Below are 27,075 nucleotides of genomic sequence, written 5' to 3'. Positions count from 1 at the left end.
TGAATTGTTGCTATTTTTGGAATATTTTTGAAAAATCTCAAGTACCCCTTGGCATACCTTCAAGTACCCCCAGGGGTACGCGTACCTCCATTTGAGAACCACTAGTTTATTGCATCGCGTTTAGATAAGAAAGCCGACTGTTGTTATATTACGCCAGGCCACAGGGGGCGAGCTGTGTGAGACTTTGAAGCTCAAAGGCGGAAGTGAAACACTAACAAACAACATGGCGGCTTCGAGCGAAATTCAACGCTTAGAATATTTATCTTTGGTGTCTAAAGTGTGCACGGAATTAGAAAACCATCTAGAAATAAGCGAGAAGGATTTAGGTAAGTTGAGGAATGTCTCACTGAGGCGGTATGTCAGCTAAATGTAGTCCAACGTCTGTATTTCTCAACACTTGTCATCGTTTGCCAGCTGAATTTATCATCAGTCTGGCGGAGAAACATCCAACATTTGACACGTTTAAAGCAGCCCTCGCAGAAAATGGAGCAGATTTTACAGTGAGTGTATTTTTAACGTTTCACTTGTCTTCTAGAGACGTTTCTAAAATACATTTTGCGTTTCAGGAAACTCTCATCGCTAACCTATTTCGACTTATTCAAACGATGCGAGCGTCAACCAGCCAAGGTAGACTCCTACTATTTTCTCGCTTATTATTGTTTACAAACTGAATTAATGTCTACTGTGCTCGCAACAGCACAAAAGGAGGTGAAAACCATCAGTGAGAAAGAAAAACTACAAGATAAATATCCTGCTCTGTGTCTACCTGATGATCCTGTGTGGACGGTAGCGCACTTTTCATTACAATCATGTTCTGTTTTTCCAAAATGTTCCTTTTTTAAAATGGTCTTTTCTTGTCTTGGCCAGAATCTCCCCTTCAGTAAAAGTGACGAGCAAGTTGCTGCAGCGGCCATGCAGGAGCTGGAGATGCTCATGCCTCAAAATGTACACACCGGGTTAGTTCACTCCCTGGCACCTTAAGAGTCGCGCTGGACAACGAGCTGACAACTCAGGCTTTTTTGGCTTGGTGGAAAGTAGGGTTGTACGGTATACCGGTATTGGTATAGTACCGTGATACTAATGAATCATATTCGGTAGGGGTGTAACGGTACACAAAAATTTCGGTCCGGTACGTACCTAGGTTTATAGGTCACGGTTTGGTTAATTCTCGGTCCAATAAGAAAACAACAAAATATTAATTTTTGGGTTATTTATTTACCAAATTTGTAAACAATGGCATTATCCTTTTAACATTGGGAACACTATAATAATTCTGCCCACATTATTCCACATTAAACTGCCTCAATGTGTTGCTCAGATTAAATAAAATGACAACTTTTCTTCTACATATAAAAAGTGCAACATTAAACAGTTTCACGTCAACTCATCATGCTTTATTTATTACAGCTTTTGGGAAGCCTGTAGTTGATTTTTAGTATGTAAATGTTAGATTTGTATCAACATGTGATTGCAGGGACGCTGCCATTCAAAACTAGGCTGTTACATTACTAATGATTAACGTAACTATAGCTGAAAAAATAGCACAACAGCAATAGGAGAGACTATTCATCCCTGAACGCCATGGAGTTCATGTAGGCTTTATGATGCACTTACATTATTATATACACTATCAGAGACAGAAACTCTTCATTTAACATAAAGTCCTTTTTTACTGCTTCAACACACCTCAATCAACACTGTCCGTAACACACACACACACACGCACACTTACACACACGCACACACCGCAAGATGAGCTAACGTTACGCTAAAAGCTAACTAGCCTTCACCTCGAACAGGACTGCGAGTGAGCTGAGCAGTTTGTTTCTAGAAGGTCCTTAGGCTCATAGTGATGTTTAGAAAGTAGTTGACTTGGAAGTGTTTAGTATAATTTGGGGAGAGTCCGCTGCTCACCTTCTAAACACCTATGTGCTTGACGCTGAAGCGCTGACGACATGCGCTCTGAATACGCACTGCTGATTGACTGTTACCGCTACAGTTGTAACCAATCAGATGGTTGTGTGGGTGGGACAATACTGGGTGCTGTGCAGGAGACAGGGACAGAATGGAGCGGAGCAGCTTATTAAGACTTTAGCATAGGCGGCTACTTCTTATGTTCGTGTGGAAACTTGTTGGGTACTCCTCAGCACCGAACCGGAACCTCCGTACCGAAACGGTTCAATACAAATACACGTACCAATACACCCCTAATATTCGGTACTATACCGCTTCCATGCTTGCCTACCTTGACCTCCGTATTGGGGGGTTGGGGCTGGGCGATATACGCGATACATCGCGGGTTTGTCTCTGTGCGATATAGAAACTGATTATATCGTGATATTCGAGTTTACGTTCTCACGCAGTTGCTTTTAGCTGCGGGCGTTACACTCCTTTTTGTGTCTCCTTCTCACAGAGACGTAAACCAAGCGCACCTTCTTACATACGTCACATTTTGCCATACGTCACATACGTGTACGCCCTCGCGGAGCATAGAGGCAGCAGCAGCAGCACGGGTAACGTTAGCTGTGATGCTAGCAAAGCCGCCCGAGTGGTAATACGAAAGAAAGAAGGTGCGGATCTGGTAACAAATGAAAGAAGAATGAATTCTTAAGAAAAACAGCAGGGGGTCTTGTCGTCTGGCGGTGGTTTGGCTTCAAGCGGGAATATGTCGAATAGACAAGTGTGGGGCACAAGCGTTGTTACCAAAAGTAGCATTACTGCTAATATGTAGCATCATTTGAAAAGTCACCTGCTAATAACTGTTTAATAAATACAGTTTTGGTCAGTTGACTTAGTTGTGATTTCCTTCTCTTCATGAAAGTTTAAAATGAGCATATATGAATGCAGTATGAATAAGAATGTTTTAATGTAGACACATAGAATCATCAAACTGCGTGATTATATGTATCAAGTGTTCATTCAAGGCTAAGGCAAAATATCGAGATATACTGTATTATTCATGCTAATGTTTTATTGCTAGTATTTTAGCTAATTTTGTATGTTTATACCTAAACATCCGCAATTTTGATATGTGGCGCCTTCTTAGACGTATGCTAATTCCTCTCATGTTGGCATACTAACCTTAACATGTTAGTGCTAGCATTTTAACTAATGTTATTTGTACCTAAAAATCATAGCTTTGATACGTGGTGCTATCTTAAAAGAAATTATCCTATATTAGCATGCTAATATTGCACCGGTCGCCAGGGGGGGGTCGCCACATCTGCGGTGCCCTCCAAGGTTTCTCATTGTTATCCCATTGGGTTTAGTTTTTCCTTGCCTTGAAGTAGGATCTGAGGTCGTTGTGGCATGTACAGCCCTTTGAGACACTCGTGATTCAGGGCTATATAAGTAAACATTGATTGATTGATTGATAATATTAGCGCGTGTACTATCGTAATGTTACAGTGGCGGTGGAGGACAAGGCAACACAGAGAGCGCTCATAAGCGTGATCATTCCGACTCGAGGGAGTGTGAAGGAGAACCGAGCTTCAAGCGGCAACGGAAAAGAGCGTCCCGTTGGAGCGACCGACCTCCAAGCCCGGCCGGACACGACGCCCAGAAGAACGTCGCGCAGCCCCCTCTGTCCGACACTCCCGTGGCGGGCGGCGTGTACAGCGGCAAAGTGAACAGCGTCATGCAGTTTGGATGTTTCGTGCAGCTGGAAGGCCTCAGGTGAGCCAGGCTTTTATTTTGTAGGGTTCACGTGCCCTTCAAGTCCAGCTGGAAGAGCTCCTACCTTGCCTTCGCTCCGCAGGAAGCGCTGGGAAGGCCTGGTGCACGTGTCAGAGCTTCGGCGGGAAGGACGTGTCGCGGATGTGTCCGCCGTGGTCAGCAGAGGGCAGAAGGTCATGGTCAAAGTGCTGTCCTTAAGAGGAACCAAGGCCAGTCTCAGCATGAAGGTCAGACCTCGGAGGACACAAATGACTCCTGGAAGATTCTTCCCATGGAAACGTTGCCGTTCCTCCCTTCCAGGATGTGGACCAGGACACCGGAGAAGACCTCAACCCCAACCGGAGAAGGACGTTTGACGTTGACGCTGATGTCGACCACGACGCCATGAGGAACCCGGACTTCCCCGTGGAAGCCATAGTGCTGGAAACGGAAGAAAACACCAGCGAGCGCAAACGGATGGCCAAGATAACGGACCTGGAGAAGTGGGAAATAAAGCAGGTAGACCTTCCAGACTTTTCCGTAGAGATCAACGGTGATATTTGGCATTTTCATCTTTATTGGTATCGGCCTATTTTTTTCCATTTTTTTTATTTTTACAACTACAACAGAACTATATCAGTATAGTAGACAAGGTTGTATTTTTTCCTTCGTAGAATAGAATAGAATTGACTTTATTGTCATCATATTTACATATAATAAGATTAAGGACTCCATGTGACTGAAACTAAGGAATGGGACTATCCTAGCTGCAGTGTGCTCAAACAATCACCAGGTAGCTTTTGTGAGCAGAAAGTACTGTATCATCTCTTTCTCCCTAGGACTTATCAGGTCAGTAGTGCATTCTTCACTCACGCTTAAAGTCAAGGATGAGGCAAAAGTACAACCCGACCTACTGGAGATAAAATATATACGGGATGATTAGTATTCGAACCGGCCCACAGGCCAGAGCCGCCTGCTGCTGTTTTGCACGCAAAAATACTCCATCAGTGTTGGCGCTAGGAATTTTCAAAGTGGGATCCCACAGGATCGGTTCGCAGCCAAGTGTGAAGCGACCGGAATGAGAATCGGCACCTCCAAGTCCGAGTCCATGGTTCTCGCCCGTAAAAGGGTGGAGTGCCACCTCCGGGTTGGGGAGGAGACCCTCCCCCAAGTGGAGGAGTTCAAGTACCTCGAAGTCTTGTTCACGAGTGAGGGAAGAGTGGATCGTGAGATCGACAGGCGGATCGGTGCGGCGTCTTCAGTAATTTGGACGCTGTATCGATCCATTGTAGTGAATAAGGAGCTGAGACGAAATGCAAAGCTCTCAATTCACCGGTCGATCTCCGTTCCCATGGTCATTCCTCCGTCGGGTGGCGGGGCTCTCGTTTAGAGATAGGGTGAGAAGCTCTGTCATCCAGGAGAAGCTCAAAGTAAAGCCGCTGCTCCTCCACATCGAGAGGAGCCAGATGTGGTGCTTCGGGCATCTGGTCAGGATGCTACCAGAACACCTCCCAAGGAACCCAAAACACGTTGGGAAGACTATGTCTACCGGCTGGCCTTGGAACGCCTTCGGATCCCCCGGGAAGAGCTGGACAAAGTGGCTGGGTAGAGGAAAGTCTGGGCTTCCCTGCTTAGGCTGCTGCCCCCGCGACCCGACCTCTGATAAGCGGAAGAAGATGTATGGATGGATGGGTCCCCCAGTAAATTTTTGGGGTCCCAATTTTTTTATCACTGTTTTGAAAACAAATGATAAATGTATGCATTATCCTATTATATCTCACTTTCTACATTGTTTTTTTTAAATGGTTGTCATAAACGTTAATTGATTTAAGAAAATAATACAAAAAAGAAAACAATTTTTTATGCATATGTACATTTTTTCAGTTGTAAACATTCATTCACTTTCTTCTTTTCTTCATGGATTTAAACTTTACTGCTGCCTTTATTTTTTTTGTGTTTTCATTGTAATATTTTCAGAATGTGTTTGTTCTATTTTTGGCCAAAGTAAGACAAAAAAAACCCAATCGGAAGTTGTCTTTATTTTTTAGTTTTAATGACATTATTTTAATAGTGGGGCCCGCGTGTGCACAGATTTTCCTCCATGCGGCCCCTGAACTAAAATGAGTTTGACACCCCTGTCTTAGACACACGTAATAAAGGTGTTGATGTTCTTGATGATAAATTAAACACAACATGAGGCATTAGGTCACTACTGCTCCCACTTTTCTAAAAAAGAATGCCCAAAAATCAACTTTTTCAGATGTTTACTGACATAATATTCATGTTTAAATAACTAACTGCAAATTAATATACCTTGACTACTAATCTGTATTGGCCCTGAAAAAAAACATATCGGTCCATTTCTAGTATCCAACCTTCCCTCTTCCTTTGCTCCTGCAGATGATCGCCGCCAACGTGCTCGCCAAGGAGGAGTTCCCCGAGTTTGACGAGGAAACGGGAATCCTTCCGGTCATCGACGACGAAGAAGGTAAGGGTCCACAAAGTCTGCTGAGTTTGGGAGCGCCGGCGATTGATCACCTGACCACGTTTCAGACGAGGATGTGGAAATCGACCTGGTGGAAGACGAGCCTCCCTTCCTGCAAGGACAGACCAAGTGGAGCACCAGCATGAGTCCTGTCAAAATCGTGAAGGTGGGGAACATTATCACGCAAGGCTTGCTTGTTCCACTGACAACTGTCCTGTTCCCTCTTAAGAACCCCGACGGCTCGCTGTCCCAGGCGGCCATGATGCAAAGCGCTCTGGCCAAAGAGAGACGGGAGCTCAAGCAGTCGGTTCGTGCTGCAGAGATGGACGCCATCCCCACCGGCCTCCACAAGAACTGGATCGACCCCATGCCAGACTGTGAGGACACAGACGTGTGATGCCCAAGAGACCTGCTGTCGGACTTTGGTCTCACCTTCTCCCTCCTTGTCGCAGATGATGGCCGCCAGATCGCCGCTAACATGCGAGGCATCGGCGCTCCTCCCGTCAACGTTCCCGAATGGAAGAAGTACGCCTTTGGAGGCAATCAAGTGTCCTACGGCATGAAGACTGAGATGTCCATCCTGCAGCAGAGACAAAACCTGCCCATCTTCAAGCTCCGGGAGGAGCTGGTCCAGGTACGGAACGCCATGGTCACATGCCCACATGGTCAGGAAGTGCTAATTGTTAAACTATGTACACACTACCTAACTAATACTATCTAGTAGTCACTTAGTAGTTTAGTAGTGTGCGTACTACCAAGTACATACAGAAGTATTTTGTTAGCTTTGTAGAGTAGTTGTTGCCTGCTTTCAAGTGAGCGCTAGTTAGTGTGCGCTAAGAACTACGTACTCACAATTTTCTCTGTCCTACCAAGTCCTTACTAGGCTTGTGTGCACAGACAAGTATGTAGTAGACTACTTGTGTATTATTGAACTATATAGTTTTAGTAGGTTCACACTTAGAGGTGAATCCTAGGTAGTGCAACCATATACCAACTTTACCTTACCAAGTATGCACTACCAAGTATATACCCACAATATACTCTCTTGTATAGTGTGCACAGGCAAGTACATAATGGAATACTAAGTGTACATTATTACATAGTTTAGTAGTTGCATTCTTCCAGGTGAGTACTAGGTAGTGTATCTATGCAAAGTGCACCTTACTAAGTGCGCACTACCAAGTATATACCCACAATATACTTTTTTGTATAGTGTGCACAGTCAAGTACGTAATGGACTACTAAGTTTACAATATTAAACTATATAGTTTAGTGGTTGCACACTTCTAGGTGAGTGCTAGGTTGTGCGCCTTTACCAACTTTGTATAAAGTAGTGCCGCCTACCAACAACGCACTACCAAGTATGTACCCAGTATGTACTTGATTGTGGGTCTTTCAACTACGTAAAAGACTACTGAGTGTACTATTATTAAACTATACCGTTTAGTAATTGTATACTTTCCAGGCGAGTGCTTGATAGTGCAACCTACACCAAGTTTGTATGAGTTTGTGCGCTCTACCAAGTACGTTTCGTTCCCTTCCAAGTACTTACTCGGTAGTGTGCACTGTCAAGTATGTAAAGGAATACCAAGTGTAAGTTATTAAACCATATAGTTTAGTAGTGCTAGGTAGTGCGCCCTACCAAGTATGCACTACCAAATGTTTAATGGTTGTGTGCCCTACCAAGTACATAATAGACTATTAAACTATATAGTTTAGTAGTTGCTTACTTCCAGGTGAGTGCTAGGTAGTGCACCCTATATAAGGTAGCTAATATTAGTGTACATTATTAAACATAGTGTAGTAGTTACATACTTCCAGATGAGGACAAGGTGATGTACCCTATAGCAAGTTTGTATGAAGTAGTGCGCCCTACCAAGTACATAACAGACCACTAAGTCATGTACATAAGTAAACTATGTAGTGTCATAGTTGCATACTTCCAGGTAAGTACTAGGTAGTGCATCTATACCATGTTTGTATGAGGTAGTGCGCCCTACTGTGTACGTACTACCAAATTTGTACCCAGTATTTACTTGGTCGTGTGCCATACCAAGTACTTAATAGACTATTAAACTATATAGTTGCATACTTCCAGGTGAGTGCTATAGAATACAGCTATACCAAGTTTGTATGAGGTAGTGCGCCCTACCAAGTACGCACTACCAAATATGTACCTGATATTTACTTGGTTGTGTGCCATACCCAGTATAAAATTGACTATTAAACTATATAGTTTTGTTGTTGCATACTTCCAGGTGAGGGCTATATAGTGCATCTATACCAAGTTTGTATGAGGTAGTGCACCCTACCAAGTACGCACTCCCAAATATGTACCCAGTATTTACTTGGTTGTGTTTGTATGAAGTAATGCACCCCACCAATTACCTAACAGACCCCTAAGTCTGACATGATTAAACTATGTAGTGTCGTAGTTGCATACTTCCAGGTGAGGGCTAGGTAGTGCATCTATACCAAGTTTGTATGAAGTAGTGCGCCCTACCAAGTACACATTACAGCAGTGGTTCTCAAATGGGGGTACGTGTACCCCTGGGGGTACTTAAAGGTATGCCAAGGGGTACGTGAGATTTAAAAAAATATATATTCTAAAGATAGCAACAATTAAAAAAATATTTATAAATATATTTATTGAATAATACTTCAACAAAATATGAATGTAAGTTCATAAAATGTGAAAAGAAAAGCAACAATTCAATATTCAGTGTTGACAGATATTTTTTTTGTGGACATGTCCCATAAATATTTAAAAAAAGATTTGTTTTTTTGTGAAGAAACGTTTGGGATTAAGTTCATAAATCCAGATGGATCTCTATTACAATCCCCAAAGAGGGCACTTTAAGTTGATGATTACTTCTATGTGTGGACATCTTTATTTATAATTGAATCACTTGGTTTTTTTTCAACAAGTTTTTAGTTATTTTTATATCTTTTTTTCCAAAAATTTCAAGAAATACCACTACAAAAGAGCAATATTTTGCACTGTTATACAATTTAATAAATGAGAACTGATGGCATAGTGCTGTGTTTTACTTCTTTAGCTCTTTTTTTCAACCAAAAATGCTCTGTTCTGATTAGGGGGTACTTGAATTAAAAACATGTTCACAGGGGGTACATCACTGAAAAAAGGTTGAGAACCACTGCATTAGACAACTAAGTCATGTACATGATTCAACTATGTAGTTTAGTAGTTGCATACTTCCAGGTGAATGTTAGCTAGTGCATCTGTACCAAGTTTGTATGAAGTAGTGCGCCCTACCAAGTACGCACTACCAATTATGTACCCAGTATGTACTGGGTTGTGTACATAACAGACTACTATGTGAGTGTTATAGAAGGATATAGTTTAGTACTTCAATGGTCAAGTGAGTGTTTTGTCATTTGTATTTGGACGGTCACATGGTCAGGAAGTTCCGTGGTCTCTTGACAGGCCGTCCACGACAACCAGATCCTGATTGTGGTGGGAGAGACGGGCTCCGGGAAGACCACGCAGATCACGCAGTACCTGGCGGAGGCGGGATACTGCGCCCGGGGAAAAATCGGTTGCACGCAGCCTCGCCGCGTGGCTGCCATGTCTGTGGCCAAGAGAGTGTCGGAGGAGTACGGCTGTCGCCTGGGCCAGGAGGCAAGTGGGAATGTTCTTAAAGTGTTCAGCGGGTGGCAGTAGAGCGAGTAGATGAATACAATAGGCTAGTATGCATTCAAGAGTTTGTCTGCTAGTTTTACAATTAGAACCTTGGTGCGACTTATCATTTCCAGGTGGGCTACACCATCAGGTTCGAGGACTGCACCAGCATGGAGACGGTCATCAAGTACATGACGCACGGAATGCTGCAGAGAGAATGTCTTATTGACGCCGACATGAGCCAGTATTCCATCATCATGCTGGACGAGGCTCACGAGAGGACCATCCACACCGACGTCCTCTTCGGTCTGCTCAAGAAGGTATCTCTCTCTGTGTGTGTGTGTGTGTGCGTGTGTGTGTTTGCGTGGCTTCTCACCTACATGCTCTTCTAGACGGTCCAGAAACGCAAGGACATGAAGCTGATCGTGTCTTCGGCGACGCTGGACGCCGTCAAGTTCTCCCAGTACTTCTTTGAGGCGCCCATCTTCACCATCCCAGGCAGAACGTTCCCAGTGGAGGTCCTCTACGCCAGAGAACCTGAGACGGACTATCTGGATGCCAGCCTCATCACCGTCATGCAGATCCACCTGACAGAACCTCCAGGTTCATCACCTTTGCTTCCAAAATCAGTTTGCAGCGTCTCCCCCCCCGCACCCCCTCTAACGTTCTTGTCTCCCCAGGTGACGTCCTGGTCTTTTTGACCGGACAGGAAGAGATCGACACCGCCTGCGAGATCCTCTACGAGCGCATGAAGTCGCTCGGACCCGACGTCCCTGAACTCATCATTCTGCCCGTTTACTCAGCACTGCCCAGCGAGATGCAGACCAGGATCTTTGACCCCGCACCACTCGGCAGCAGGAAGGTAGGACATGGGTTGTTTCTTCAAATCAGGAGACAAATTATCACCTTGTTCTTTGCTGCAATGCCAGGTCGTCATAGCAACAAACATCGCTGAGACCTCACTGACCATACACGGCATCTACTACGTGGTGGACCCGGGCTTTGTCAAGCAGATCGTTTATAACTCCAAGACAGGCATCGACCAGCTGGTGGTGACGCCCATCTCACAGGTAGATCTATTTTTCAACACCCCCCCAGTTGCGTACGGCCTTGCAACGTTGTCCAATGTCCGCAACTTCCCCGCACATTGTGGCCAATCAGCGTAATTTTAGCTAACAGAATTTGTCTCGAGTGCACGTTAACTGTCTAAGCAAAACTTGTACATGAAGGTTAATTTGTATCTTTATTATGAACGCTTTTTTTGACACAGTTTGTAACTGAATGTTTTGCGTTGGCATTTTGTGAACTAAACAAATTATCCTAACAATTTAATTGGAAAAAAATGTCAGCAAAATGCGTGTGTTTTAAAAATTCTGTGTAAAAAAAATTCTGTATACTGTATTTTCCAGACCATAGGGCCCACCAGATTATAAGGCGCACTGCCGAGGAGCGGGTCTATTCAGGTCTATTTTCATACAAAAGGCGCACCGGATTATAGGGTGCATTAAAGGGGTCATATTAATATTATTTTTTTCTATATGTAAAACACTTCCTTGTGGTCTACAGAACATGTAATGGTGGTTCTTTGGTCAAAATGTTGCATAAATGATGTTTTACAGATCACCTTCAAGACACTTTGTGAGTCGCTTCAGGATGCGCCGTATTGTGGGCGGTCTTATTTACGTGGCTCATCTTCCGCAGCGTCTTTTCTCTGTCATCTTTGTTGTATCGGTGTATGTAGCGTGCAAGGACGGGAGTGGAAGAAGTGTCCAAAGATGGTGCGAACTGTTTTAATGACATTCAGACTTTACTTAAATCAATAACCGAGCAGCATCTCCTCATCCGTGGCGCACTAGTGCAACAACAACGCCGGAAATGTGTCCTGTTAAAAACCGTCTGACCAGAACTCTCTAATAACTAGAGTTCCTTGGGTGAATTATGTAAACTCACTACATGGCTCACTGATATGCTTTCATGGCGAGTTTACTGACAGATGTAAGTTAGAACTTTAGACTAGGGCTGGGCGATACGGCCTTTTATTAATATCTCGATATTTTTAAGCCATGTCATGTCACGATACACGATATATATCTCCATATTTTGCCTTAGCCTTGAATTAACACTTGATGCATACAATCACACCAGTATAATGTTTCTATGTGTCTACTTTAAGACTTTCTTGTTCATACTGCATTAATATATGCTCATTTTAAACTTTCATGCAGAGAGGGAAATCCCAACTAAGTCAATTGACCAAAACTGTATTTATTAAACAGTTATTAAGCAGTGGCACAAACATTCATATAATTTCAAAACAGAAAGTGCAAGATTGTCAGAGACATTTTAAAACAAGCTATTAGTGCACTTTTGTGCATGATGTCACTAAGATGACATATCAAAACAACACTAAATTAAAGTGCACTTTTTGTACATAACGCCACTACAATAGTTTAAAACAAAAAAAGTGCACTTTTGTGCATAATGTCACACAATATATTACAAAAATTGTTAAATAGAAATGAGCTGCATTATAGGAAATCAAATAGTGTATGTCCTTTGCTATGTGGTAGTTTACTGCGGACGTTATCTCCTTCTGTTAACAATTTTTTTCATACGGTGTTGGTGTGGAAATGGTTGGTCGACATTTTGTGGGTATGGCACCGAACGGAGATGTTGACATGCGGCGTTTCAAGCACTTCTCGTTCTCCAACAGGTGACTTTTCAAATGATGCTACACATTAGCAGTGCTGCTACTTTTTGTAGCAACGCTCTTGCCGCATACTTGACATATTACGGGTGTCTGTTCGACATCTTCCCGCTTGGAGCCAAACCACCGCCAGACGATGGACCCTGTGCTGTGTTTCTTGGAATTAATTCTTCCTTCATTTGTTACCTGATTCGCACCTTCTCTCTCTCGTATTACCACTCGCACCTCTCTGCTAGCATCACAGCTAACTTTGCCCATGCTGTAACTTCTCTGCTCCGCAAGAGAGTATGACATCGCCCGCGCGACAGTATGTGGCGTATGTAAGAAGGTGCGCTTGTTTTATGTTTCTGTGAGGAGAGACAACGAAGAGTGAAAAGAGCCTGTAGTGTAATGCCCGCAGCTAAAAGCAACTCTGTGAGAACATATACTCGAGTATCACGATATAGTCATTTTCTATATCGCACAGAGACAAACCCATGATATATGGAGTATATTCGATATATCGCCCAGCCCTACTTTAGACTACTTTATATTAGAAATGGCAACAGCGGAGGATGAATGTCTCATAACAAGAAGATAGGGAAAAAGAAGAAACTTATCGCAACTACAAAGGCGGACCTGCGCAAATTTTCAAGACTCATGCAGATCCCAAATACAGATCAGCAGGTACCAAAGGGTAAGAAAAGTTGCTTTTGCATAATATTGCGAAACAAAACTTCAGATAATACGTCTTACCTTGTATACACACACCATAATAATATGTTGAAGTTGTACAATTGTACAATCCATTAAGCGGTGCGGCTTCATAGTTTACCAAAGTCGCACGAAAACATTTGGATAGAATGTTGAGCGCCATTTGTGATGTTCTATATTCTCAATGGAACATATAACATTTTGGTGTTTTTTACTTGAGTCATATTGCAGTCTACACGTATCTCTTATGTGTGACTGCCATCTACTGGTCCCACTTATCATTACACCATGTACCAAATAAAATAGCTTTGAGGTTGGTAAAAACAACCAAAATTATTCAGTACATTATAAGGCCCAGTGTTGAGTTTTGACAAAATGAAAGGATTTCAAGTCCGCCTTAAAATCCGAAAAATACTATATAAAAATTCAGTGTATAAGAATTCAGTGTAGGAAAATTCAGTGTTTAAAGATTCAGTGTAAAAAAAAATTCAGTACAAAAAAATTCCGTGTGAAAATTGAGTGTTTAAATATTCCGTGTTTAAAAACTTAGTGTTTAAAAAAAGTTAGTGTTTAAAAATTCAGTTTTTTAAAATGCAGCGTATGAAAATTGAGTGTTTAAAGATTCAGTGTAAAAATATTCAGTATATAAAAAATCGGTGTGAAAATTGAGTGTATAAATATTCTGTTTAAAAACTTAGTGTTTAAAAATTCAGTGTTTTAAAATTCTGTGTGCAAGAATTCAGTGTATGAAAATTTCGTGTATAAACATTTGTTGCTTCAAACAACAAGACAAGGTGGGGCAAGTCAAGTCTTTTAACGGCTCTTTTTTTAACCATCACTTTAGGTTTTATTGCATATTTTTGGTACGTAACTCAGAGTATGAAATGAAAACATTCATACAATTAGACGAGTGCAAGTATGGGAGCTATGTTTAAAAAATAGTTAAGTTAGACATTATATTCTAGTTGCTGATTGTTGTCCATTTCCACAATTTGTGGAAGGCTCTTTTTCAAGTCCACTATGACCATACTTGCCAACTTTGAGACCTCCGAATTCGGGAGATGGGGTTGGGGGAGTTGAGGTGAGGTGTACCGTATTTTTCGGACTATAAGTTGCAGTTTTTTTTCATAGTTTGGGCGGGGTGTGCGACTTACTCTCAGGAACGACTTATGTGTCAAATTATTAACACATTACCCTAAAATATCAAATAATATTTTTTAGCTCATTCACGTAAGAGACTAGACGTATAAGATTTCATAGGATTTAGCGATTAGGAGTGACAGATTGTTTGGTAAACTTGTAGCATGTTCTATATGTTATAGGTATTTGAACGACTCTTACCATAATATGTTACGTTAACATACCAGGCACCTTCTCAGTATGTTATTTATGCGTCATATAACGTACACTTATTCAGCCTGTTGTTCACGATTCTTTATTTATTTTAAATTGCCTTTCAAATGTCTATTCTTGCTGTTGGGTTTTATCAAATAAATTTCCCCAAAAATGCAACTTATACTCCAGTGTGACATATATGTTTTTTTCCCTTCTTTATTATGCATTTTCGGCAGGTGCGGCTTATACTCTGAAAAATGCGGTATATTGTAGCGTCCCGGAAAAGTTAGTGCTGCAAGTGATTCTGGGTATTTGTTCTGTTGTGTTTATGTTGTGTTCCGGTGCGAATGTTCTCCCGAAATGTGTTTGTCATTCTTGTTTGGTGAGGGTTCACAGTGTGGCGCATATTTGTAACAGTGTTAAAGTTGTTTATATGGCCATCCTCAGTGTCACCTGTATGGCCGTTGACTAAGTATGCTTTGCATTCACTCGTGTGTTTAAAAGCTGCATATATTATGTGATTGAGCCAGCACGCTGTTTGAATGGAGGAAAAGTGGATGTGACTACAGGTTGTCGAGGACGCTAAAGGCAGTGTCTTTAAGGCACGCCCTCGATATTGTAGTCCGGTTGGAAATCGGGAGAAATTTGGGAGAATGATTGCCCCGGAAAATTTTCGGGAGGGGCACTGAAATTCGGGAGTCTCCTGGGAAAATCAGGAGGGTTGGCAAGTATGACTATGACTACAAAAAATAGCTGTTTTTTTTTGTGTGTGGACTCTTAAGAATGAAGTGTAAGCGTTCCCTGCTTGTGGCCAAGGTGTGTAACTACAAGTGTTAAACGTGGTTGCCTGCAGGCTCAAGCCAAGCAGAGGGCGGGTCGAGCCGGCAGAACGGGTCCAGGGAAGTGTTACCGCCTCTATACGGAGAGAGCCTATAGGGATGAAATGTTGACCACCAATGTGCCTGAGATCCAGAGGACCAACCTGGCCAGCACAGTGCTCTCCCTGAAGGTACACACACACACGCACGCACGCAGTGTGTGACGCCACATACTGAGATATTTGTGTGTCCTCCACCAGGCCATGGGGATCAACGACCTCCTGTCCTTCGACTTCATGGACGCCCCCCCTATGGAGACTCTGATCACAGCCATGGAGCAGCTCTACACTCTGGGAGCTCTGGATGACGAGGGTCTGCTCACACGACTGGGCAGGCGGGTGAGTGGACGCGTCTAAAGAACATCCTTTCCTACGAGGACCGCTCCTGACGTATGTGGTGATGTTGTTGTCCACTAGATGGCAGAGTTCCCTCTGGAGCCCATGTTGTGTAAGATGTTGATCATGTCCGTACATCTGGGCTGCAGTGAAGAGATGCTCACCATCGTGTCCATGTTGTCTGTGCAGAACATCTTCTACAGGCCAAAGGTCAGCTGACTTCCCTCAAAAGGACATTTTTACTTTCAATTAAAATGTATTTATATTACCACAGGTGTCTCAACCAGCATCCCCTGATCTAAACCCCAATATCACCCTAAATTATGCATGCTAACAAAGTAACAGTTAGCATACTTACAAGACGGCGACAAGTATGATTTTTTTTTTTTTTGGTTCAAATAAAAACATTTTGCAAAACTCCTAGCATAAAATTTTAGGCATAATAACATAGAAAAAGTTAATACTTCTACTTGTAAGGTGGCGCCAAGGTTTAAAATCCATGATTTTAAGGTTAAAAATGAGAAATGTTAACTAAAATTCTAGTTTAAAATGTTTGCGTGCTAATGTTAGCACGTTAACAAGGAAACCGTTTACTTGCAAGATGGCATAAAATGCTAACTTGCTAAGTCAGCGTGTTAACATGGGAACAGTTAACTACTGTGACGTGACGTTCCACGTCCCAAGAGCTAGCTTCTGTAGCCGAGGATCGGACCGCCAAGTGCCCTGCCTTCGGCTGTCGCCCAGCTCACAATGCACCCGACCTCTATGGCCCCTGCTATGGGTGGTGAGCCCATTGGAGGGGCTTCGAAGCGATTCTGGACCACCGTCCGCCGCCTCAGGAAGGGGAAACAGTGCACTATCAACACCGTGTATGGTGCGGATGGTGTTCTGCTGACCTCGACTGCGGATGTTGTGGATAGGTGGAAGGAATACTTCGAAGACCTCCTCAATCCCACCAACACGTCTTCCTATGAGGAAGCAGTGCCTGGGGAATCTGTGGTGGACTCACCTATTTCTGGGGCTGAGGTCGCTGAGGTAGTTAAAAAGCTCCTCGGTGGCAAGGCCCCAGGGGTGGACGAGATCCGCCCGGAGTTCCTTAAGGCTCTGGATGCTGTGGGGCTGTCTTGGTTGACAAGACTTTGCAGCATCGCGTGGACATCGGGGGCGGTACCTCTGGATTGGCAGACCGGGGTGGTGGTTCCTCTCTTTAAGAAGGGGGACCGGAGGGTGTGTTCCAACTATCGTGGGATCACACTCCTCAGCCTTCCCGGTAAGGTTTATTCAGGTGTACTGGAGAGGAGGCTACGTCGGATAGTCGAACCTCGGATTCAGGAGGAACAGTGTGGTTTTCGTCCTGGTCGTGGAACTGTGGACCAGCTCTATACTCTCGGCAGGGTTCTTGAGGGTGCATGGGAGTTTGCCCAACCAGTCTACATGTGCTTTGTGGACTTGGAGAAGGCATTCGACCGTGTCCCTCGGGAAGTCCTGTGGGGAGTGCTCAGAGAGTATGGGGTATCGGACTGTCTTATTGCGGCGGTCCGTTCCCTGTACGATCAGTGCCAGAGCTTGGTCCGCATTGCCGGCAGTAAGTCGAACACATTTCCAGTGAGGGTTGGACTCCGCCAAGGCTGTCCTTTGTCACCGATTCTGTTCATAACTTTTATGGACAGAATTTCTAGGCGCAGTCAAGGCGTTGAGGGGTTCCGGTTTGGTAACCGCAGGATTAGGTCTCTGCTTTTTGCAGATGATGTGGTCCTGATGGCTTCATCTGACCGGGATCTTCAGCTCTCGCTGGATCGGTTCGCAGCCGAGTGTGAAGCGACCGGAATGAGAATCAGCACCTCCAAGTCAGAGTCCATGGTTCTCGCCCGGAAAAGGGTGGAGTGCCATCTCCGGGTTGGGGAGGAGACCCTGCCCCAAGTGGAGGAGTTCAAGTACCTAGGAGTCTTGTTCACGAGTGAGGGAAGAGTGGATCGGGAGATCGACAGGCGGATCGGTGCGGCGTCTTCAGTAATGCGGACGTTGTACCGGTCCGTTGTGGTGAAGAAGGAGCTGAGCCGGAAGGCAAAGCTCTCAATTTACCGGTCGATCTACGTTCCCATCCTCACCTATGGTCATGAGCTTTGGGTCATGACCGAAAGGATAAGATCACGGGTACAAGCGGCCGAAATGAGTTTCCTCCGCCGTGTGGCGGGGCTCTCCCTTAGAGATAGGGTGAGAAGCTCTGCCATCCGGGAGGAACTCAAAGTAAAGCCGCTGCTCCTTCACATCGAGAGGAGCCAGATGAGGTGGTTCGGGCATCTGGTCAGGATGCCACCCGAACGCCTCCCTAGGGAGGTGTTTAGGGCACGTCCAACCGGTAGGAGGCCACGGGGAAGACCCAGGACACGTTGGGAAGACTATGTCTCCCGGCTGGCCTGGGAACGCCTCGGGATCCCCCGGGAAGAGCTAGACGAAGTGGCTGGGGAGAGGGAAGTCTGGGTTTCCCTGCTTAGGCTGTTGCCCCCGCGACCCGACCTCGGATAAGCGGAAGATGATGGATGGATGGATGGACAGTTAACTACTGTACTTGCAAGCTGGCGCCGTGTATGAAAATACATGATTTTTATCTTTAAACTAATAAAATTTGATAAAATGTAAGCAGTAAACATGCCGAAATTGGAATTAGTTTCAGTATAATTAACAATAACGTTAGCATTCTTCTAAGATGTTGCCAAGTATCAAAAGCCATGATTTTTAGGTACAAACAAATACAATTAGTAAAAAGTTTAGCATAGAACGTTAGCATGTTAACATCGGAAAAGTTTACTACTTACAAGATGGCGCCAAGTATCCAAATCTGTGATTTTTAGGTTTAAATAATACACATTTACTAAAATACTAGCATAAAACGTTAGTATGGTCCATTTCAGTGTCCATTTTCTACCGCCTGTCCCTCTCGGGGTAGCCGGTGGCTTGAGCCTATCCCAGATCCCATCGAGTGGAAGGCAGGGTACACCCTAAACAAGTCGCCTCCTCATCTAAGGGCCAAGACAGATAACATAGGAAAAGTTAGCATACTTCTAAAGTGGCGCTAAGATTTTTTGGGTTTAAAATGAATACAATTAGCTAAAATGCTAGCATAAAACGTTAGCAAGCTAACATTAGCATGAGAACAATTAAATACTTGCAAGATGGCGCCAAGTATCAAAATCCATGATTATTAGGTTTAAATTATTAAAATTAGCTAACACTTGAGCATAAAACGTTACAATGCTAAAGCGCCATGTATGTAAAAATCTATGATTTTTAGATTTAAATGATTAAAATCAGTTAAAAGCGAGTATGACATTTTAGCATGCTGACAATGGAACAGTTAGCATACTAATAAGATGGCTACAAGTATCAAAAGCCATGATTTTTTTGGTTCAAATTAATAAAAAATGGCTAAAATACTAGCATAAAATGTTAGTTTGATAGCCTATATAGGAAAAGTAAGCATACTTCTAAGATGGTGCCAAGTATCAAATTCATATTTTTTAGGTTTAAACATGCAAAATTAGTTGAAATGCTAGCATTAAATGTTAACATGCTAACACATGCTAATGTAACATTAGAACAGTTAGCATTCTTGCAAAGATGCACATACTTGCCAACCCGGGAGACTCCCGAAATTCAGCGTCTCTCCCGAAAACCTTCCGAAAGAAATTTTCTCCCGAAATTCAGCCGGAGCTGGAGGCCACGCACCCTCCAGCTCCATGCGGACATGAGTGGGGACAGCCTGTTTTCACATCCGCTATCCTGTTATATAAACAGCTTGCCTGCTTAATCACGTTACAACACCTACGGATTTTAATAAAAAACTGCACACACAAGGAGACAAAGCAGAAGAATGAGGATGTTACAGCCATGGCGACGCCGTCTGTAATAGAGTGATTCTATGTTGTCTGTTGCCATCTCCTGGTGAATGTTGGCTATAGCGTTATGGGGTTCCTTTTTGAGTGGCCAACGATTTACGTGATGTTGTGGACCTGACGGCAAGTGACTCTCGCCAGTACGCAAATGGCAGAACAAAGGTTACTCAAATAGTGAATGGTAAGTGTTGTGTTTTTTTTTTAGTAACCAGCAAGCACAGTAGAACTGTGTTTTTATTACTGTGTATTTGATAGGTGCCGTTTGAAATTCAACTATTTCTGTTATTTATATATATATATAATAATTTAAATATATATAGCTACAATTCACTGAAAGTCAAGTATTTCATACATATATATATATAAAATATATATGAAATACTCGAGTTGGTGAATATACTCCTCCCCTCCTAACCACGCCCCCCAACCAAACCACGCCCCCACCACACCCCCCACTTCCCGAAATCGGAGGTCTCAAGGTTGGCAAGTATGAAGATGCACCAAGTATCAAAATCCATGATTTTTAAGTTTAAACACACAATATTAGCTACAATACTAGTATAAAATATTAGCATGCGTTAGTAAAAGGGACAAGCGTTAGTAAATGGATAGATGGATAGTAGGCTTTAGCATGCTAACATTAGCATGCGAAGCACATGACCAGATAGGAGGTAGTACCAATAGCGAGGCAGTTCTCTCATGATCCCACTTTTAACTTAGTCCACTTTCTGGTCCTCTTTGCCTCGGTGCTGCAGGACAAGCAGGTCCAAGCGGACCAAAGGAAAGCCAAGTTCTTCCAGCCCGAAGGCGACCATCTCACCCTGCTGGCCGCCTACAACTCCTGGAAGAACAACAAGTTCTCCAACCCCTGGTGCTACGAGAACTTCATCCAGGCCCGCTCGCTGAGGAGAGCGCAGGACATCCGCAAGCAGATGATGAGCATCATGGACAGGTGAGCATCATCACCACCATCATTATCATCATAAAAGTAACATTACTATTCCAAAGGCACAAGTTGGACCTGATATCGTGCGGCAAGTCCACCATGCGTGTCCAGAAGGCCATTTGTAGCGGTTTCTTCAGGAACGCGGCCAGAAAGCACCCCCAAGATGGCTACCGCAGCCTCATCGACCAGCAGGTGGTGTACCTGCACCCTTCCAGCACGCTCTTCAACCGCCAGCCAGAATGGTGAGTGAGTGGCGTCGCCACCGCCGTGGTCATGTGGTTAAGAATGTCAACCCCGCGTGTGGCCTGACAGGCTGGTGTATCACGAGCTGGTGCTGACCACCAAGGAGTACATGCGCGAGGTGACCACCATCGACCCGCGCTGGCTGGTGGAGTTTGCGCCCGCCTTCTACCGCGTGGCGGACCCCACACGCCTCAGTCGGCAGAAGCGGCTGCAGAAGTTGGAGCCGCTCTACAACCGCTACGAAGAACCCAACGCTTGGAGGATCTCACGGGCCTTCAGACGCCGCTGATCTGTAAGTACTTTCTTTTCTTTCTTCCACCATTGTGCACCTGAGCGCGTTTATTTAACTGTAGAATCCACTGAACGCAGTGAGCCCTCTTTTCACTTATTCACAATCGTTGTCTGGGTGGGCGGGGAGCGGGACGATCATCTTTACACACTCATGAAGTACAGACGCACTCCCTACTCGCGACTCGCCAAAAAACGACGACAAAACCAAATGTCCCATTGTGGTCATGTTTCAGCTTCAACCCGGTGGGGCAATACGAGCCCATCAACACGGACCAACGAACGGGAATGCCGCGATCCCGTTACGAAACGCAATAAAAAAAAAACACCCGATTTAGAAGAAAAAAACCCACTTGAAGATGTTACATTTTTATTTAAGTGAAACCTTAGCGTGTGAATGTTGTCTATCAGTGTTGGCCCTGCGATGAGGTAGCGACTTGTCCAGGGTGTACACCGCCTTCCGCCCGAATGCAGCTGAGATAGGCTCCAGCACCCCCCGCCACTCCGAACGGGACAAGCGGTAGAAAATGGATGGATGGATGGAAACATGTTTTTCTATTTCCTTTTTGTTTATCAGCATCATCTTTATTGGCCAAGTATGTAACACACAAGCAGTTTGACTTTATATTTACCGTCCAATTAAAGTAAAATAGTAAACAATTGTACAGTAATGACAATAAAAGTGTAAATCCTTTTTAATAGTTACTTATAATATTATTATTATGTATTTACCATATTTTCTGCATTATAAGGTGCACTTAAAGTCCTTGTTTTTCCTTAATACTGGGCAGTGCGCCTTAACCCGGTGCGCCTAATGTATGTAATAATTCTGGTTTTGCTTACCGACCTCGAAGCAATTTTATTTGGTACATGGTGTAATGATAAGTGTGACCAGTAGATGGCAGTCAAACTTAAGAGATAAGTGTAGACTCCAATGTGATGGCAATATGACTTAAGTAAACAACACCAACACTTTATATGTTCCATTGAAAATATAGAACATTACACAAAAAACTATCAAAATGTTTTAGTACGACTTTGGTAAGCTATGAAGCCGCACCGCTTGATGGATTGTCGGCGCATTAAAATTACTAGTATTATTACGGTGTGTGTATACGGTAATACATTATCTGGCATTTTGTTTTGCAATATTATGCAAAATAAACTTTTCTTACCTTCTGGTACCTGCTGATCTGTATTTGGAATCTGCATAAATCCTGAAAAATTGTACACATCCGCCTTCATAGTCCGTACCTACAGCGTAGTAGATAAGCTTCTTCTTTAACTATATCTTCTTGTTATGGGACATTCATCCTCCACTGTTGCTATTTCTAATATAAAGTAATGTAAAGTTCTTACTTATATCTGTCAGTAAACTCGCCATGACAGTGCTAAAACATACCGATGTAGTGAGTTTACACTAATCACCCAAGGAACTTTAGTTATAAGAGAGTTCCGGTTGGACGGTTTTTCAAGGGACACATTGTTGTTGTTTCCGAATGAGGAGATACTGCTCCGTTATTGATGTAAGTAAAGTCTGAATGTCATTAAAACAGTTAGCGCCATCTTTTGACATTTCATCAACTCCCGTCCTTGCACGCTACACCGCTACAACAAAGATGACGGGGAGAAGACGCTGCCGAAGGTGAGCCACGTAAATAAGACCGCCCACAAAACGACGCTTCCTGAAGCGACTGTCAGAAAGCGACTTGAAGATGATCTGTAAAACATCATCCATGCAGCATTTTGACCACAGAACCACCATTACATGTTATGTAGACTACTAGGAAGTGTTTAACATTTAGAAAAAAATTATAATAATATGACTCCTTTATTGCGCCCAATAATCTGGTGTGCTTTATATATGAAAAAAGATAAAAAATAGACCATTCATCAGCAGTGTGCCTTATAATCCGGTGCGCCCTATGGTCCGGAAAATACGGTACATGACATTTTAAACACTGTATCGATTATTTCTTCAGTTTAAGAGCATGATGTAGACAAAAGCTCTGAGTCGTCATAAAGACAAATATGGTCTATTTTCGAGCTTTTTTCATATATAAGGCGCACCGGATTAAAGGAGTCATATTTTTTTTTTTTTCTAAATGTGAAACACTTCGTTGTGGTCTACATCAGTGGTTCTCAGATGGGGGTACGCGTACCCCTGGGGGTACTTGAAGGTATGCCAAGGGGTACGTGAGATTTTCTTTAAAAATATTGTAAAAATAAAAACAATTCAAAAATGCTTTATAAATGTATTTATTGAATAATACTTCAACAAAATATGAATGTAAGTTCATAAACTGTGAAAAGAAATGCAACAATGCAATATTCAGTGTTGACAGCTAGATTCTTTTTGTGGACATGTTCCATAAATATTGATGTAAAAGATTTCTTTTTTTGTAAAGAAATGTTTAGAATTAAGTTCATGATTCCAGATGGATCTCTATTACAATCCCCAAAGAGGGCACTTTAAATTGATGATTACTTCTATGTATAGAAATCTTTATTTATAATTGAATCACTTGGTTTTTTTCAACAAGTTTTTAGTTATTTTTATATATTTTTTTCCAAATAGTTAAAGAAAGACCACTCATTACAAATGAGCAATATTTTGCACTGCTATACAATTTAATAAATCAGAAACTGATGACGTAGTGCTGCATTTTACTTCTTTATCTCTTTTTTTCAACCCAAAATGCTTTGCTCTGATTAGGGGGTACATGAATTAAAAAAAATGTTCACAGGGGGTACATCACTGAAAAAACTTTGAGAACCACTGGTCTACATAACATGTATTGGTGGTTCTTTGCTCAAAATGTTGCATAGATGATGTTTTACAGACCATCTTCAAGTCTCTTTCTGACAGTCGCTTCAGGATGCGTCGTTTTGTGGGCAGTCTTATTTACGTGCCTCCACTTTGACTGCGTCTTCTCCGCGTCATCTTTGTTGTAGCGGTGTAGCGTGCAAGGACGGGAGTGGAAGAAGTGTCAAAAGATGGCGATAACTGTTTTAATGACATCCAGACTTTACTTCAATCAACTGCGCAGTATTTGTAGTAATATTTGTTGTTTTTTAAGTAGTAGTAGTATTGTTGCATTTGTAGTTGTTTTTGTTGTAGTAGTTTTTGTATTATTGCTGTAGTAATATTGTTTGTGGTGGTTTTTTGAAGTAGTATTAGCAATTGTATTAATTGTTGTTGCTTAAGTAGTATTTGTTTTTGTTGTAGTAACATTGATACGTTACTATTTGTAGCAGTAGAAAACAATTGTAGTTATGAAAAACACTAATGTATTTATTAATGACCGTCTAGAATGGACTTATGCTGTCTAAGTTGAAGTGCATTGACAATTGCTTTTTGTCTGTACAGACATTTGTATACTTTCTGACAATAACTACCTGCTGTAGGCATTACCTTTAAGTTGCATTAAAACAGTAAATTATATTTAAAAATACCTGCTAAAACCCTGCAGTAGTAGTATTTGGTATTATTACAATTTGTAGCAGTAGTAGTTTTGTTTTAGTTGTTGTAGTAGTACTGTAGTAGTATTTGTTGTCATTGTAGTATGTAGTAGTATTAGTTGTTTTTTTAGTAAAAGTAGTATTGTTGAATTTGTGGTATTTATTTTTGCCGTAGTAGAACTTGCATTATTTGTTGTTGTAGTAATATTGATTGTTGTTGTAGTATCTGTTGAAGTATTGTTTAAGTAGTTTTTGTTGTAGTAAAACTTGTATTGTTTTTAAGTAGTTTTTGTTTTTTAACATTGCGTTACATTGCTATCTGTAGTAGTAAACAATGGTAGTTATGAAAAACACTAACCTATTTATTATTAACCGTCTTGAATGGACCTATTTTGTCTTTTAAGTTGAAGTGGATTGGCATTTGTTTTTAGTGACACTAAATGGTCACAATATTTTAAGAAATTAAGCTTGATGTGGACACGTTTGTTACTAAATACTTTCTAAAAGACTTTTATATGTGTAAGTAAAATGCAACGATAATAATTTGATACTTGTTGATATTGACCAATGTCCTGTTTTACTGTGTGCTTAGCTGTTGTGTAGCTGCTGGCTCTGGGTAAGTAGCCTTTTGTATGTTGGCGTGCTAAGAAGGAGGACATGTTGTTGGGTATAATAATTCAGAGTATTTATTATTACTACTAAGCAATCATGTCATGTTGATGTGACAGACCTTTCTTAATGAGATCATTTGTATATACAAGTGGAGCAGGACGTGTGCAAGAGGTGCATTGTGGGTATGAAGATGTTTGGTAGAGCGAGGGGGCGTGGCTTTAGTACATGTAGCCTTTAGAGTAGGTCTGGGCTCCCGCGCTGTCGGCGGGGTTGTAGGGCGTGCCCTCGTCCAGGTGTGACAGCGGCACCGTGTCCTCCTCGTTGACGTAGCGCTCAAACTCCGCCTTCAAGCCTGGCCGCTGATTGTCGGGGAACGCCAGCGAGATGAGGGCCTCGGGCTCGCACACGAACTTGTAGACGTAGCGCTCGCCCGCCACCTGTGCCACGCAAGCCGGGTTAGACACGAGTGGGCAACACGGGGGGTAGAGGGGCGATGTGTGAACGAGCGTTACCTTCTGCATGATTCCTTTCTCGTAGTAATAACGCAGCGAGCGACTCAGCTTGTCGTAGTTCATGGCCGGGCGATTCTTCTGCATCCCCCACAGGCGAGCAACCTGACAACACAACTGTTACTTTGGCCACTGGGGGGCGCCACATACATCTTTCATAAAGAGAGGGGGAGGGGTTTAGCCTCCTAATTGACGTGTAAAAAAAGCACATTAATTATTCATCCACCCGTAATGGCCGCCTAATGGATGACGCTAACAACCGCACTAATTATATGTGCAAACCATCAATGAAGTCATCATCTCTGCCCGCAGACACACGGATCACATGACTGCGGGTCACATGACCAGGACGCACCTCTTCGGGCTCGATGAGTTTGAACTCCATGCCTCGGCCCGTCCAGGCGATGAAGTGTGCGTTGGCGGGGTCGTCCAGCAGCGCCACCAGGAACTGCCACAGCTGCAACGAGCCTCGCCGCTGATAAGGTGCGCCCCCGCCGAACACGCCCCCACCTTCCTGCTTCACCTCGCCTACGCGGGAACAACAAACGTTATCAGCACCATCGCGACTTGCACAACTGTGACAAAATACCAGTCTTATGTTTGCATCAAACTCATGTCGAAGACATACTTTATCTAGCTCGATATCAATCTCTATCGGCAGATGTATCCATAGATGTCTCATTTATAGATATATATTAATATATATATATATATATATATATATTGATCGATTATAGCAATATCTAGATACAAATGTCCACATTTAGATTTACAAGTATATATTTATATACATTTTTATATCTACAGGTAGATGAGATGTATCGCTATAGACATGTCAAGTCATAAATATCAAGTATATCCAATTATAAATACATATCTACAAAAATATGTATAGATATCAATATATACATTTACATCTATACATACACTCATTGATGTAAATATTTACACATATATTTAGAGGTGACTATGGTTTTACAGCTCATCTTGTATTAATATAAGTAAGTATAATTATTTATATATAGAGGTATCTGTATATATTATAAATGTACATATATGTGTATATAGATGAAATGTATAGTTATAGACATGCATTGATACAGCTCGAATCATATATATTAATATCTAATGTACATCTTTATAGATATATGTAGATATGTGTATAGCTATACATCCTATTGATGTATGTAATTATATTTATCAATATATATACATGTATATATCTATGGATGAGACTTACATCTTTATATGGATCTACATGTGGCTAGCTGGAGATGTGTGTATTATATTTAAGTATCCTCAGTGTTGTAAATCTGTATATAGATTGTATTTTCATGTTTCACAATAAAATATGAAATGTCAATAAATTCAAAGAGTGAGAAGTTCAATTCG

At 42.5% G+C, this 27,075-nt stretch overlaps 2 protein-coding genes across 6 annotated transcripts in view; one reads left to right on the top strand and one right to left on the bottom strand.

Annotated features, from left to right (window-relative positions):
- The first annotated feature begins 167 nt into the window (after window positions 1-167).
- On the top strand, window positions 168-27,071 carry LOC133557548 (ATP-dependent RNA helicase DHX8). Of its 3 annotated transcripts, none has more exons than XM_061908097.1 (24): window positions 168-326; window positions 415-500; window positions 567-627; window positions 698-786; window positions 868-956; window positions 3,409-3,675; window positions 3,758-3,902; window positions 3,976-4,173; window positions 6,055-6,142; window positions 6,208-6,305; window positions 6,369-6,516; window positions 6,592-6,773; window positions 9,588-9,782; window positions 9,917-10,102; window positions 10,184-10,385; window positions 10,463-10,644; window positions 10,712-10,852; window positions 15,371-15,526; window positions 15,596-15,733; window positions 15,812-15,940; window positions 20,379-20,575; window positions 20,632-20,811; window positions 20,882-21,104; window positions 25,996-27,071. In XM_061908097.1, exons 1-23 carry the CDS (start codon window positions 224-226, stop codon window positions 21,099-21,101), a joined length of 3,480 nt encoding a protein of 1,159 aa, XP_061764081.1. In that variant the 5' UTR covers window positions 168-223; the 3' UTR covers window positions 21,102-21,104; window positions 25,996-27,071. The 3 variants fall into 3 exon arrangements, with proteins under 3 accessions (XP_061764081.1, XP_061764080.1, XP_061764082.1); XM_061908096.1 differs by having other exon boundaries at window positions 10,175-10,385; XM_061908098.1 differs by lacking the exons at window positions 168-326; window positions 415-500; window positions 567-627; ... (2 more) ...; window positions 3,758-3,902; window positions 3,976-4,173 and having other exon boundaries at window positions 875-956; window positions 10,175-10,385.
- Window positions 25,223-27,075, bottom strand: part of etv4 (ETS variant transcription factor 4) — a 98,953-nt gene continuing 97,100 nt past the window's right edge. For all 3 annotated transcript variants that reach the window (XM_061908099.1, XM_061908100.1, XM_061908101.1), the window contains 3 exons: window positions 26,039-26,211; window positions 25,687-25,788; window positions 25,223-25,611 (listed from right to left, as the gene is read on the bottom strand). In XM_061908099.1, coding sequence (XP_061764083.1) covers window positions 25,393-25,611; window positions 25,687-25,788; window positions 26,039-26,211 — 494 coding nt within the window. In that variant the 3' untranslated portion in view covers window positions 25,223-25,392. The remainder of the gene's footprint in view (window positions 25,612-25,686; window positions 25,789-26,038; window positions 26,212-27,075) is intronic.

This window comes from Nerophis ophidion, linkage group LG08, assembly GCF_033978795.1.
Source record: "Nerophis ophidion isolate RoL-2023_Sa linkage group LG08, RoL_Noph_v1.0, whole genome shotgun sequence".
Lineage (NCBI taxonomy): Eukaryota > Metazoa > Chordata > Actinopteri > Syngnathiformes > Syngnathidae > Nerophis > Nerophis ophidion.
This window is presented reverse-complemented; position numbering and strand designations above follow the sequence as displayed.

Bases quoted from the DNA above. Each gene is read 5' to 3' on its own strand.
- LOC133557548 (XM_061908096.1), top strand. From the start codon at position 224: ATGGCGGCTTCGAGCGAAATTCAACGCTTAGAATATTTATCTTTGGTG. The intron at 4,174-6,054 runs GTAGACCTTCCA...TTGCTCCTGCAG, and splicing joins AGAAGTGGGAAATAAAGCAG to ATGATCGCCGCCAACGTGCT. The intron at 6,517-6,591 runs GTGAGGACACAG...TCCTTGTCGCAG, and splicing joins GATCGACCCCATGCCAGACT to ATGATGGCCGCCAGATCGCC.